Source organism: Vulpes vulpes, chromosome 6 (assembly GCF_048418805.1).
Source record: "Vulpes vulpes isolate BD-2025 chromosome 6, VulVul3, whole genome shotgun sequence".
NCBI classification, from domain to species: domain Eukaryota; kingdom Metazoa; phylum Chordata; class Mammalia; order Carnivora; family Canidae; genus Vulpes; species Vulpes vulpes.
Genome location: NC_132785.1, coordinates 65,715,666 through 65,729,917, shown reverse-complemented (window position 1 = coordinate 65,729,917; position 14,252 = coordinate 65,715,666). Strand labels below are relative to the sequence as shown.

The window sequence follows — 14,252 nt, the reverse complement described above, 5'->3', positions numbered from 1 at the left end:
AATAGAAGTTAATAAAATGAATTCAACAAATTGCAGGGAATAAGATACCCTTTTTTTTGTATTTTTAAAATTTGTATGAAACGAACTTTTTATTTTGATAATTGTGGATTCACATGTAGTTGCAAAAAAATAATACAGCAATATCTCAAGGACACTTTATCTGGTTAACCCAATGGTAACACCTTGCAAAACTATGGTACAATATCATAACTGGGTTATTAACATTGAACAGGCAAAGCACAAAACAGCTCTATCATCACAAGGATTCCTCCAATTGCACTTTTATAGATACACCCACGTCCCTCCCTGACCCTCAGTCCCTGACAATTGCCAACCAATAAAATGTTCTCCATCACTATAATATTGTGTTTCAAGAATACCAAAATCATTCAGTTATGTTCATCTCATACAGAAGATAAGTCCCATACATGCTTTGAGAGATTTATTTCAGAATATTTCTCTTTTATTGAGCACTTGTAACTGGTATCGTATTGTTTGTAAGATTTATTTATTTATTTGAAAGACAGAAAGAGAGTAAGGAAAGGAGGGGCAGAGCCGGGGAAGAGAGATGTGGGGTTGAACTCTCAACCCTGAGATCAGCACCTGAGTTGAGATCAAGTCAGAGTCAGAAATCAGATAATTTTAGGGGCCCTTGGGTGGTGCTATCAATTAAGCAGGGGATCCTCTGTTTTGTTCAGGTCATGACATGAGGGTTGTGAGGTCAAGTGCCACATCCAGCTCTGTACTCAGCACAGTCTGCTTAAGACTCTCTTTCCCTCTCCCTTTGATCCTCCCCTCTGCTTTCTCTCTTTCTCTCTAAAATAAAAATAAAATAAATCTTAAAAAGAAAGAAATTAGATCATTTTCATTTTCTCTTTGTTTATATTAGTTTACAAATTTTCCAATAATTGTAGGAAGTAATTGCATGCTAAATTTTTCACTAACTAGGAAGGAGAGACTAGTAGGTTCTTAAGAGCATGAAGAAAATACTTAAGTTATAGGATTAAGGGATTGTAATACTTAGCCGTTCTTTGAACTGAACGGGGCTTGGCTGTTTGGAAACCACGGCCCCTCACATCCAATGGTAGTGAGATCAGCAGCAGAGTTTGCTTAACAAATGTGAGACTAGTATGTGGCAACCCTGCTATCTCAGAAGTGTGGCTCTCTGGACAGACAACTGACAATACTCAAAGGACAACTCTTGGTTTTGGTTGCCCAGCATACTTTTCCACTTCATGTTATTGGTGATCTAGTCATCTGAACTTCTTTTGGGGAACCAACCTTTCCCCAATCTTAGTTGACTTGTCTTGGGGGGGCTTGGCTGTGACTGCCCCCAGTCTTCACAAAGGAAGAATGACGAGGCCTTCAGTCAGTTGATGCAATCTCTAGGGTCATGGTGGTTCATTAACTGAAGCCAATTAGTGTCAAGTACAGGACTTTGGTTAAAAACATTGACAAGAGAAGTGGACTCTATTACTCTGAGTGTTTGTCATTTAAAAACAGTAGATAAAAATCCGTAGGAAAGAAGCCGGGGTGATGAATGGTGGCCATAAGGATTTAGTAGATAAAGGTCATGCTTTTATTTTCTTGGCCCTTACCATGCTGGACCATGGGCGCTACTGTTTCTGACTCCTCCACCGGACAGACAGCTCTCTGAGGGAAGGAAACACATCTCCAGTATGCTGGATCATGCAGACATGGGCCCAAATACACAGCGCTAAGGAAATTATCCTGATGGACCTAGCAGCATGGAAATGAGGCAGTGGTGGTCCTATCACTGGGGACTCAGGTATCAGGGCTCTAGTACCCTTACAGGCTGATACCACATCCTCCAGTCCCCACCTGATATGCTTGCTGTCCTATTCTGAGCTGGAAGAGGTGGTCTGCTCTGAGTCAACTGGTGTGGGTTCTGATGTGGTCACAGCATGATTCTCACAACGACCCAGAGAACGTCATCAGACAGAGGGGCAGGGGGCAGGGAAGCTTTCATAGAAAGCCTTCTAAGGATGAAGCACCATAAAACCAGAGAGGAGTTCAAGGTCAGGGAGCCCATCTGCACCCCCTTCCTCTCCCAGGAGCTATAAGGGAGTGCAGAAGCACCAGCAGCTCCGACCTGAGCAGCCTCCCGACCTGAGCAGCCTCCCGGGGAAGATGCAGCCACTCCTGCTCCTGCTTCTGCTGGCCTTTTGTCTGCCTTCTGGGGCCAAGGCAGGTGAGTGTCCACCCCCACCCTAAGAGGCCCTACCCCATCGCACAGTGGCACAGCTTTCCTGTCTCTTCTGAACACCCCTATCCCCCTACCACCAGGAACATTCTCAACCCCAGCCTTCATCCTGCCTCCCCCTCTCAAGTGTGATGCTGATAAGCTAGCAGTAGGAACAGCGGGGCAAAAGGCTGCCTCTGGAAGAGCCAGTCACTACTGTCCCTTCCCCAGCCTCTACCTTTGCCATCTGAAATTAGAACTTTCCTGGAATAGCAGAGGGTGAGAAACTGGAAAGAGAACACCATAAATCCCCCTGCAGAGGGCAGAGCAAGGGGCTTCCCTCAGCATCTACTTAGGAGTGAAGCCCGGGGCTCAGCTGACCCAACAGTTGGATGGATCACTGTCCCCAGAAGACTGCTCTTGCCTTGCCTCTGCCTCAAGGCTCCTCATCCCTCTCTCCAACTCTGCTTTTCTTCCCAGGCTCTTAGTGGCTCCCCGCTTTCAAGCAGACCTTGGCAGACCTCAATTTCTCTGCTTTCCAGAATCCTACCAGCACGCCGGGGAGCCTTGCCTTCGTGCAGCCAACCAGCACTTACTAGGCACCTATGACCTGTCAGGCCCTTAGGAAATCAGCAATGTCACACAACATCTACTTAACTAAACTTAGATCCCAGCCACTGGAAAAGACTTCACAGGATGACAGGAGCCTTAGAAACTCGCTTGAAACAAGGCAAAGTCAGGAGAGGGATTTTTCTGGAGCCTCTAGGACGTTGCTATTCCTAACACAGGTGTGGTCCCCTCCGATTATGTGTAGAACACAGATGCACAGCCCGAGACTGCTGCCCTCAAAATTCCCAGGGGAGGCAGTCCAGGCCCTCCACCTTACCTGCTGCCCCAAATCAGGCATGTCTGCCTGGTGGATTCAGTGGGTAGACAAGAGCAGAACAGAATTTTTCCTTCAGGAGAGATCATCGGGGGACATGAGGCCAAGCCCCACTCACGGCCCTATATGGCGTTACTTCAGATTAAAAACCCAAGCGGGCAGATCAAGTGTGGTGGGTTCCTGATACAAGCGATGTTCGTGCTGACAGCCGCTCACTGTTGGGGAAGGTGAGAAGTTCTAAACAGCCTGCACTGCCCTGAAAACCCCTGCAGGGAGCCCTGCCTTCCTACCAGCTCCCACCCCCCACGCTGAGCTCTGCTGGGGCATGCTTTGCCATCATATGCCAACTCATGCAATGTCACGTTTCTGTGGGAAACTGTCCCCTAAGACCCACCGGCACACTCACCATTGGCTCCAGAATCCTACTTCAGCTGCTGAGAAGGAGAAGGCTCAGAGAGCTCAATCACGGCCCCTCCTGTTGCCTCAGTTTCCCCTCAGCTTAAGTACTGCCTTGATTTCCCTCTATCACCTTGATTTCCCTCTCAGCTGCCCTGCCCTGGCTGCCACCTGCCCTCTCGACTCCCAGGCTGTACCCTGTGACTCCACACCCCCACACCCCACTCTGCTCTCTGTGCAGCTCCATCAAAGTCACCCTGGGCGCCCACAACATCAAGGAACAGGAGAAGACCCAGCAGGTCATCCCCGTGAGAAGAGCCATCCCCCACCCAGACTATAGTCCAAAGAACTACTCCAATGACATCATGTTACTGCTGGTAAGGAAACCTCCATGCAGCTCTTGCCCTCCTGGGTCCAGGCTGTTTCCCTCCCACTGGGACCTGTCCCTGCCATCCTTCCCATGCTGGCCACCTGTCCAATTCCCAGAGGCTCACGGGAGAGAGAAGACACTGCCGCCTCATCGGGGTGTCAGGCCCAGAGGCCACTGGCTGAGCTGGACTCTCTTACCTCTTCCCGTCAGCTGGAGAGGAAGGCCAAGTTGACTGCGGCTGTGAAGACTCTCCCCCTGCCCAGGGGCAAGGCCCGGGTGAGGCCAGGACAGGTGTGCAGCGTGGCCGGCTGGGGGCAGATTGAGGCCAAGATACGCAGGTACCCAGACACTCTGCAGGAGGTGTCACTGGAAGTGCAGAAGGATTCAGAGTGCGAATTCCTCTTACCCAAGTATTATGACAGCACCACTCAGCTGTGCGTGGGGAATCCAAAGGAAACCAAGTCTTCCTTTCAGGTGAGACTCAGTGTCTGCTTAGCATGGCTCTGGGGACAGGGGTGTTTGGGGAGGACCTGGGATCTGGAAATACAACCAGTGATCCTTCTCCTGAGGAGTAGAGGGGGAGCTGCCAGAGATGAAGGCACCTAAGCACCTCTGCAAGCCTGCCAAGGCCTAGGATGAATTCAAACCATGCTCTTCCAGAAGGATACATTTGCAGCACTCTGCCCCAACCCGGCCACTGATGCTGGGTGTGGCAGTGGTGAAAACCAGGGGGCTCCTCAGAGCTGGCATCCACCTGGGTTACGGGCTCGGCCTGCATGCTGTCAGCCCCTAAAGAGTAGAGTGAAGCCAGCAGTCCCTCATCAGAGGATCGGGACCAGGGGAGGAGAGGGAGCTGCCACCTGGGGTGAAGTGTAGCAGTGACAAAGTCCAGGCCGGCCCTGCCCTCTTAGCTCTCGTGGAGGCCACGCAACACAGGCTTCTCAGAGGGGCCTAGGAGGGCAGGCTCACTCCTCCTCTATCTCTGTCCACAGGGAGATTCTGGGGGCCCTCTCGTGTGTAACAATGTGGCTCAAGGCATTGTCTCCTATGGACTAAAAAATGGGACACCTCCCCGGGCCTACACCAAAATCTCAAGTTTCCTGCCCTGGATAAAGAAAACCATGAAGAGGCTCCACCCGCAGGAACCAGACTATCTGCTCTAGAGCTGATCCAGAATCACACTGGGAAGGGTGGAGGGAGGCTGCCAGCAAGCAATTAAAAGTCTCTTAAGTGAGTTTGAAGGACCCGTTTCTTATTTATTCTCTGACCTTCATTCCCTGACATCAACTCTGTGCTTTTGACAAGGCCAGTGACACAATTCTGCTCTTCCGCTTCCTCTTCTTCGTCCTCCTCCCATCTCCCCTCAGCGTCATGCAAAGTTCCTTCCAGCTCCTCCTTACCCACCCCTGTCTCTCAGAGCCTGCCCTTGTGCCAGGCCTGAAGCTGAGCACTAGCAGGAGAAAGCATCAACCTCTCTGGTCCTTGGGCTCAGGGTGAACGTTTTACCTCCTCCCCCTGTGTTCTCTGGCAGGGAGCTAGGGGATAGACACCATGGGTCCTGGACCCACGCTGGCACAATCTAGGGTACAGCTCTAGGACCTACCCTGCTGAGAACCGACAGGGGCCTCCTCAAGCAGGACATTTCTCTCCCACAGCCGAGGAAGCTGGCACAGGCTGGGCCGGGGTCTCACGAGGAGCTTTTCATCTCTCCTCCACTGAGTTCCCTCTCTGACCTCTTCTGAGCTCAGGGACCAGCTCGGCCTTGAATCTCCTTGCTGCCCCTTCTTGTCCATCCCTGCTGACCACTGAGAGCATTCTTTGGCCACCAACTCCTGTCCCTTCCAGACAACACTCATCTGAGCTGGCCCCTTCCTCATATCCCTTCTACCTAGAACACCCAAGTTCCAGCACTAACCACTGACGTGCCAGCCCAGCTCCCACCCTGAGACAGAGGAGACTCAGAGATACCAGGTCTGTGAGAGCACAAGGCAGCATCCATGAGGACAGGGCTGGTGGGGCAGTGCTCCAGAACCCTTGGCCCCATCCACCAGCGGGGCAGGGCAGCTCAACCCCTCACATCTAGCCCAGTGTGTCTCCACATGTGCTCCAGGTCCCTTGGCTGCCTGGTCACTCAGTAGGCAGAGTCCCTCTCAACCTGTCCATCTTGGCCCCGCCGACCTTCTAGACTAGACTCCCAGCTGGCCATCTTGGGCTATATCAGCCTTTTGAGTTAGAAAAGGCACCTCTCTGGGCAGCTTGGGTGGCTTAGCGATTTAGCACCGCCTTCAGCCCAGGGCCTGATCCTGGAGACCAGGGATCGAGTCCCATGTCGGGCTCCCTGCATGGAGCCTGCTTCTCCCTCTGCCTGTGTCTCTGCCTCTGTCTCTTATTAATAAATAAATAAAATCTTAAAAAGAAAGAAAGAAAAGAAAAGGCTCCTCTCTACAATAGGACGAGAAAGCGCAATTTTCTGCCCATCACCCAAAAAGCAAATGCTGATTCAGAGCCCACTACTGAGTGCCAGGCATTAACTGGGGATATACAGTAAACAGAATGCAGGCTCCATCACCTGAGCCCAGGTGAACCTGGCACTGTTGAATGTCACCTAAATCATCTAACCCCTCCTCCCTCCTTCACACGAGCCCATGGTGCCTACATCTCTGTGGGAAGTCCACAGGAAGCAAGTATTTCTATTTATTTTTGTGGTGGGTCACAGTCAGTAAGAATAGCATCGCATGGGACTCTAGCACAGCAGTGTATGGGATTTGGAAATGACTTTAGCCATTTAGTTTCTAGAAGTTATGAAACTCTGTTTACTGGAGCATCCTCTTCACCTGGGGTAGAGGGCAGCCTTATTTTCTGTGGCTTCACTAGTGGGAGGTATAGGTGCACTGGGTGACTCAGTCGGTTAACCATTTGCCTTTTGCTCAGGTTATGATCCACGGTCCCTGGATGAGACCCAGTGTCAGGGTCCCTGCTGAGCTTCTCCCTCTCTCTCTGCCTCCCCCAGCCCCCATACACTCTCTCTGTATTTCTCTCCCTCTCTCAAATAAACAAAATATTTTTTAAATTAAAAGAAAAAATAAATTTGAAAACATAGAAGGTATGAATGTCATCGTACAGATCCAAATGGCAGGAAAAACCACATTACATACTTGCCTGAAGGCAATCTACATTGGACTCTAAACACCCATCCAGTCACACAACCCAGAAACATTCTCTGTTATGACCGCAAGGTCCCACCTGTGCAGACTCAAATGAGAACCAGACAGGCTCACATGGTCTGGAAAGATGGAGAATCGCCTCTGCTCTTCAGGCCAGCATGGTCACTCTTGCGTTCACAAAGCCCAACACTGCCTGGACTCTTCAACATTAAGAAGTCCATGGCTTGGAGGAAACACAGAGAGGATGTGATTTTCTGCTAACCAAGGCTCTCCCTGCGTTGGGCTCCCCTCCACAGAAACTCTCAGCAGCCATATCTCCAAGGTTCAGACACCAGTACAGGCGGGTGCTGCCTGTAATCTGAGCCTGAGTTCCAGCTCTGGGCTAAGGCCCTCCTGCACCCAGTACACACCACACCACACGCTGTGTGACATAGGGTAAATCATCTGGGGTCGTGTAACCCTCAAAGTCATGCCCCTTCACATCTCATGCCCAAAGCCTGAAGCAACACAATCTCTTAAGGACCTTGGGCACTTGTTCAAGGGAAGAGCAATGAGGTCACACAGCTTCTGCTTTGGAGCTGAAAAAAAAAAGAAAACTCTGTGCATCTAAGGCATACTAAAGCCCTGGTTCCTTGATTGAAAAAAAGACAAAAAGGAAAATGCAGAAAGCAAAATTTAAAATACTGTTTTTTAAAGTTGCCCAGCCACATGCATTTTCAGTTTAGGTGTAACCTTTACTTCTAGGAAATGATTCTGTGGTTTAAAACAAGTTTGAGAACACTCACTGCAGTCTCTCCTCCTTTGAGAGAGAGATGAGGGGGAGACAAAATCCCAGAAAGGCAGAGTAACTGACTGAAGGTACCAGAGTTAGGACAGAGCCTGGACTGAGCCCCGGCCTCCTGACAGCCAAGCCAGCAAGAAGGCTAACACTTTCCTAATGCCCACTCTGTGGTGAGCTTCTGCTCAGACACCTCCCTGGTGAGAAATCCTCTAGGCTCCTGTGGCAGCCATACTGTGACAAGTATTCAGAAAAACTTCCTTAGCAAGCTGAAGTCAACTTAAACAAGCCAATTCCTTCAAATCTCCTTTGTCTGGGGGGATATCCAGCAACCCCCCACTTTGAGGAAAATTTCTTCTTTTGCTTAAAAATCTGTCGTGAAAACTAAGAAATGAAACAAAATAAAATATCTCTGTCGTGACCTCAAGGAATTGCCTCTCTTCCCCGCAAGATCTGCTTCCTCCCCTACCTGTCCTCTCCTCAGACTCACTGGAAGAGACAGGTCACTCTGTGACTAGAGAGAGAAATGCAAAGCCAGCTCCTGGTGGGGGGTGGGCTCAAAGGAATGCCACATCTCCTAATTTGTCTCAGGACCCTGTATTGGGATGGCTCTGCCTTCCAGTACCACTCTGTGGAGAACTTACAGGCTTATTACCTATCTGTATCCCACATGACACTGCTTTTGACCACGAAAGAACTGCAGTTCTGGGTTCCTTTTTTCATAGGCCTGTTGCTAGATGACATGTCTCATCCACAGAGGCAGGAAGTTCAGTGACCCTCAGGTGGAGCACAGAAAGCCACATCACAATAGTCAAATTGGCATTTGATAAAGAGAAAAAGTTGAAAGTTGAGGGAAAAGACACATAACTTTAAGGGAAACAACAGTAACAATGAAAAAAAGTGTTTTACCATAAAAATTATAATAAGAATACTAATAATAACCAGCTTCTCACCAGAAACAGCAGAGTTTTGAAGACACTTAAATGACATTTTTACTCTTTTCAAAGATTTATTTATTTATTTTAGAGAGACAGAGCATGTAAGCCAGGTACCAGGACGCCTCATTGGCTCAGTGGCTGAGCATCTGCCTTCAGCTTAAGGGCATGGTCCTGGAATCCCAGGATCAAGTCTTACACTGGGGTCCCTGCATGGAGCCTGCTTCTCCCTCTGCCTATATCTCTGCCTCTCTCTCTCTGTCTCTCATTAATAAATAAATAAAATCTTTTAAAAAATAAAAAAAGAGTTTGGTACCAGCATAAGAGTAGGCATATAGATGAACAGAGAGCCCAGAAATAAACTCAAATATCTATGGCAAATTGATTTTTGCCAAGGGTGCCAAGACCATTTAGTGGAGAAAGAATAATATCTTCAATGAATATAGCTGGGGACAACCAGATATCTATGTGAAAAGACCTGAGCCAAAGGCAGGTGCTTAACCAACTGAGCCACACAGGCACCCCTAAGATGGCTATAATAAAAAATTGAAAAATAACAAGTATTGACAAGGATGTGCAGAAATAGGGACCCTCGTAAAGAAGCCAGACAAAACAGGTCACATATTGCATGATCATTTGATATGAAATATCCAAAATAAGCAAATCCATGGAGACAGAAGATTAGTTGTTGCCAGTGGACCAGGCAGAGGTGGGGAAGAGAGAATGGAAATTTACTAAGTACCCATTAAGTTGTGGATGGGATGGATGGATATCTTGGAGTGATGAAAAAGTTTTGTAACTAGAAAGAGGTGGTAATTCCACAACATTTGGAATGTACTAAATGCCACTGAACTGTACAGTTAGTGAATTGTATGTTACATGAATTTCACATTTCACCTCAATGTTTATTTGGATCATAGCCTTACTTTGAGCACAATCCTTTTTTAATTTTAAAAAATGCAGATATGTAAGAGGGAAGAATATGTTAGATCATACTTCGAGACATTAAAGATGATATCAATGAATGATGAGAAATCAGATCATTTTTTTAAGTAGGTTCCACACCCAGTGAGGAACCCAAAATGGGGTTGAACTCTCAACCCTGAGATCAGCACCTGAGTTGAGATCAAGTCAGAGTCAGAAATCAGATAATTTTAGGAGCCCTTGGGTGGTGCCATCAATTAGGCAGGGGATCCTCTGTTTTGTTCAGGTCATGACAAGAGGGTTGTGAGGTCAAGTGCCACATCCACTCAGCACAGAGTCTGCTTAAGACTCTCTTTCCCTCTCCCTTTGATCCTCCCCTCTGCTTTCTCTTTCTCTCTAATAAAAATAGAATAAATCTTTAAAAAGTAAGAAATTAAATCATTTTCATTTTCTCTTTGCTTATATTAGTTTACAAATTTTCCAACGATTGTAGGAAGTAATTGCATGCTAAATTTGTCACTAACTAGGAAGGAGAGACTAGTAGGTTCTTAAGAGCATGAAGAAAATACTTAAGTTATAGGATTAAGGGATTGTAATACTTAGCCGTTCTTTGAACTGAACGGGGCTTGGCTGTTTGGAAACCACGGCCCCTCACATCCAATGGTAGTGAGATCAGCAGCAGAGTTTGCTTAACAAATGTGAGACTAGTATGTGGCAACCCTGCTATCTCAGAAGTGTGGCTCTCTGGACAGACAACTGACAATACTCAAAGGACAACTCTTGGTTTTGGTTGCCCAGCATACTTTTCCACTTCATGTTATTGGCGATCTAGTCATCTGAACTTCTTTTGGGGAACCAACCTTTCCCCAATCTTAGTTGACTTGTCTTGGGGGGTTTGGCTGTGACTGCCCCCAGTCTTCACAAAGGAGGAATGATGTGGCCTTCAGTCAGTTGATGCAATCTCTAGGGTCATGGTGGTTCATTAACTGAAGCCAATTAGTGTCAAGTACAGGACTTTGGTTAAAAGCATTGACAAGAGAGGTGGACTCTATTACTCTGAGTGTTTGTCATTTAAAAACAGTAGATAAAAATCCCTAGAATGGGGTGAGGAGTCCAAGATGGCGGAGGAGTAGGAGACTTTAGTTTTCTCTGATCCCAGGAATCCAGCCAGGTAGCTATGAAAGCATTCTGAACACCTGCAAACTCAACTGGAGATCTAAGAAAAGAATAGCTGCAACTCTACAAAAAGAAAAGTGACAGGGCAGCCCGGGTGGCTCAGCGGTTTAGCACTGCCTTCAGCCCAGGGCCTGATCCTGGAGACCCAGGATTGACCCAGGATCCCTGCATGGAGCCTGCTTCTCCCTCTGCCTGTGTCTCTGCCTCTATGTGTGTGTGTGTGTGTGTGTGTGTGTGTGTGTGTGTGTCTCATGAATAAATAAATAAAATCTTTAAAAAGGGATCCCTGAGTGGCACATGGGTTTAGCGCCTACCTTTGGCCCAGGGCACCTAATCTGGAGACCGGGGATCGAATCCCACATTGGGCTTCCAGTGCATGGAGCCTGCTTCTCCCTCTGCCTATGTCTCTGCCTCCCTCTCTCTCTGTGTGTGACTATCATAAATAAATAAAAATTTAAAAACAAAACTTAAAATTTAAAAAAAAAAAACAAAGAAAGAAAAATAACTACTTTCTGCAAGGTAGGTGGTACAGAAAAGTGAATCCAAGTGATATATGGGAAGATAAACTGTGGGGGGTGGAGTGGGGGATAGGGAGCTTCTTCAGCCAGCAGGAAAGTGATAGAGCAGTGGATCACAAAATCAGAACTTTAAGAAATCTGCTCTGGAGAGGGACATCCCTGCCTGAATGGTGCTCAGGCTGCAAAGCAGTGGTGAAATCCTAGGTGGGACAGTGTGGTCCCAGGATCCCCAGGGTCACAGGGAGATGGGAAGTGGGGGAGGCTGAGTGAGGCAGAGTTCCCAGGGATCAAGGCAGGGAAGCCAGCTGTAATCAGCAAGCCCAGGAGTGGGCTCTCAGCTCAGGGTTGCCATAAACACAGTCAGGCAACCACTCTCTGAGCAGGGGTACAGCAAGCAGCAGAACCACTGAGACCCCCCTTCCTCCAGGAGGGGCTGCATGGGGCATGTCACATAAATCTACAGGGATCAGGGACTCCAAACAGGGTGTGTGCCTGAGATAGAAATGCTCAGTCACAGGCTGGGTGACCACAGAGTCCAGGGACACACAAGTGATTGACTGCTTTTCCCTCAGGGTGCACTGAGTGGAGGAGCCCTGAGCTCTCAGCTCCCAAGCTAGAGATTGGAAGGCGGCCATTTTCACTCCCATCCTCTAAAGATGCGCAGAAAGCCCTCAGGGAACAAAAGCCTCATAGAGAAATCAGGAGCAGATTACTTGACTTGGCCCCCTGACCAGGGTGGTGCAATTCCCCCCGGGGGCAAAGACACCTGAGAATCAATACAACAGCCCTCTCCCCCAGAAGGTCAGCAAGAACACCCAGCCAAGACCAACTTTACCGATCACACAGAAATGCAACACTCCAGCACTATAGGGGAATATAAGATATAGAATTCATGGTTTTTTCCCCATGATTCTTTAGTATTTTAATTTTTTCTCTTTCGTTTTTCTTTTCCTTTTTTAAAGATCTTATTTATTTATTCATGAGAGAGAGAGAGAGAGAGTCAGAGACACACAGACAGAGAGGGACTCAATCCCAGGACCCCAGGATCACAACCTGAGACAAAAGCAGATCCTCAACCACCTGAACCACCCGGGTGCCCCTCTCTTTCCTTTTTCAACCAATTTCTTATTTTATCACCTCTTTTTTAAAGTCTTTTTTTAATTATCATTTTTACAGTAACATTCTCTTCTTTCAACACATCTAAATATATTTTGGTATATATATATATACACACACATATATACCATATATATATATATATATATATATATATATAGTTTTCTTTCTTTACAATTTTGGTATGTAGTTTCTTCCCACGAACTGACCAAAATACACACAGGATATAGTGTATTTCTCTGTTCTGTTGACCTGTCTATTTATATTCCTTCTCTTTTGTTTGTTTTTTGTCCTTTAATTTTCATTTTTGAAGTTACATTCTATCCTTTCATTGTATTTAATTTTATTTTTGTTCGTATATAAGGTTTTCTTTCTCTACGTTCTGTGATCTAGTTTTCTAACAAGCAGACCAAAGTAAACACAGAATCCAGTGTATTTTTTTGTTCTGTTCACGTGTCTAATTATATTCTCTTTTTTTTCTTTTTTCCTTTTTTTTTTTTTTTTTTTCAGTTTCAGGTCTCTTTGGATCTGTTTAGTGTCTATTTCTCAGGGTCTTTGTTGCCCCATTGTAGTATTTTGTTCTCATGTTCACTATTCTTCTCTAGACAGAATGACAGGATGGTAATACCTCAAAAAAGAGAACAAGAGGTAGTACTGACTGCCAGAGACATAATCAGTATGGGCATAAGTAAGATGTCAGAACTAGACTTCAGAATAACAATTATAAAGATCCTAGCTGGGCTTGGGGGAAAAAAGCATAGAAGACACTAGAAAATCCCTTCCTGGAGAAATAAAAGAACTAAAATCTAATCAAGTCAAAATTTTAAAAAGGGGGATCCCTGGGTGGTGCAGCGGTTTGGCGCCTGCCTTTGGCCTAGGGCGTGATCCTGGAGACCTGGGATCGAATCCCACATGGGGCTCCCAGTGCATGGAGCCTGCTTCTCCCTCTGCCTATGTCTCTGCCTCTCTCTCTCTCTCTGTGACTATCATAAATAAATAAAAATTTTTTAAAAAATCAAAAAAAAATTTTAAAAAGGCTATTAATGAGATGCATTAAAAAAAAAAAAAAAAGACGGATGCTCTAGGGACACCAGGATGGCTCATGGTTGAGTGCCTTCAGCTCAGGGCATGATCCCGGGTCTGGGGATCAAATCCTGCATTGGACTCTTTGTGAGCCCATTTCTCCCTCTGACTATGTCTCTGCTTCTCTCTGTGTGTCTCTCATGATTAAATAAATAAAATCTTTTTTTAAAAAATGGATACTCTAAATTCTAGGATAAATGAGGCCGAAGGGAGAATCAGTGATATGCAAGACAAAATGATGGAGAATAAAGAAGCTAAGAAGAAGACAGAGAAACAACTACTGGATCACAGGGGGAGAATTTAAGAGAGAAATGATACCATAAAGTGAAACAATATTAGAATAAGTGGAATCCAAAGGAGAGGAAAGAAAGTGGGGGGCAGAAGGTATATATTGGAGTAAATTATAGCAGAGAAATTCCCTAATCTGGGGAAGGAGAGAGCCATCCAAGTCCAGAAGGCACAGAGACCCACGCACCCTCACAATCAATAAAAATAGGTCAACACTTTGACATATATAATAGTGAAACTTGTAAATCTCAGAAACAAAGAGAATATCCTGAAAGCAGCCTTATATAAGAAGTCCATAACCTACAAGGGTAGAAATATTAGACTGGCAGCTGACCTATCCACAGAGACCTGGCAGGCCAGAAAGAACTGCATTATATATTCAGGGTGCTAAATGAGAAAAGTATGCTACCAAGAACAC

General features: G+C 46.5%; 1 protein-coding gene and 1 long non-coding RNA gene across 2 annotated transcripts in view; one reads left to right on the top strand and one right to left on the bottom strand.

Moving 5' to 3' along the window:
- Window positions 1-8,340, bottom strand: part of LOC140599344 (uncharacterized) — a 30,641-nt gene extending 22,301 nt beyond the window's left edge. The window contains exon 1 of the long non-coding RNA XR_012002116.1: window positions 7,096-8,340. This is a non-coding gene — a long non-coding RNA (uncharacterized lncRNA). The remainder of the gene's footprint in view (window positions 1-7,095) is intronic.
- Window positions 1,979-5,086, top strand: LOC112926569 (granzyme B-like). The gene is made up of 5 exons (XM_026007644.2): window positions 1,979-2,212; window positions 3,166-3,313; window positions 3,724-3,859; window positions 4,063-4,326; window positions 4,845-5,086. The coding sequence occupies exons 1-5, from the start codon at window positions 2,152-2,154 to the stop codon at window positions 5,013-5,015; spliced, it is 780 nt and encodes a 259-aa protein (XP_025863429.1). The 5' UTR covers window positions 1,979-2,151; the 3' UTR covers window positions 5,016-5,086.
- Window positions 8,341-14,252: the final 5,912 nt, after the last annotated feature.

What these genes read in the sequence shown, in the direction of transcription:
- LOC112926569 (XM_026007644.2), top strand. Translation starts at nt 2,152, where the DNA reads ATGCAGCCACTCCTGCTCCTGCTTCTGCTGGCCTTTTGTCTGCCTTCT. An exon ending in GCCTTCTGGGGCCAAGGCAG is followed by an intron (nt 2,213 to 3,165) that starts GTGAGTGTCCAC and finishes TTTTTCCTTCAG; the next exon opens with GAGAGATCATCGGGGGACAT. An exon ending in ATGACATCATGTTACTGCTG is followed by an intron (nt 3,860 to 4,062) that starts GTAAGGAAACCT and finishes TCTTCCCGTCAG; the next exon opens with CTGGAGAGGAAGGCCAAGTT.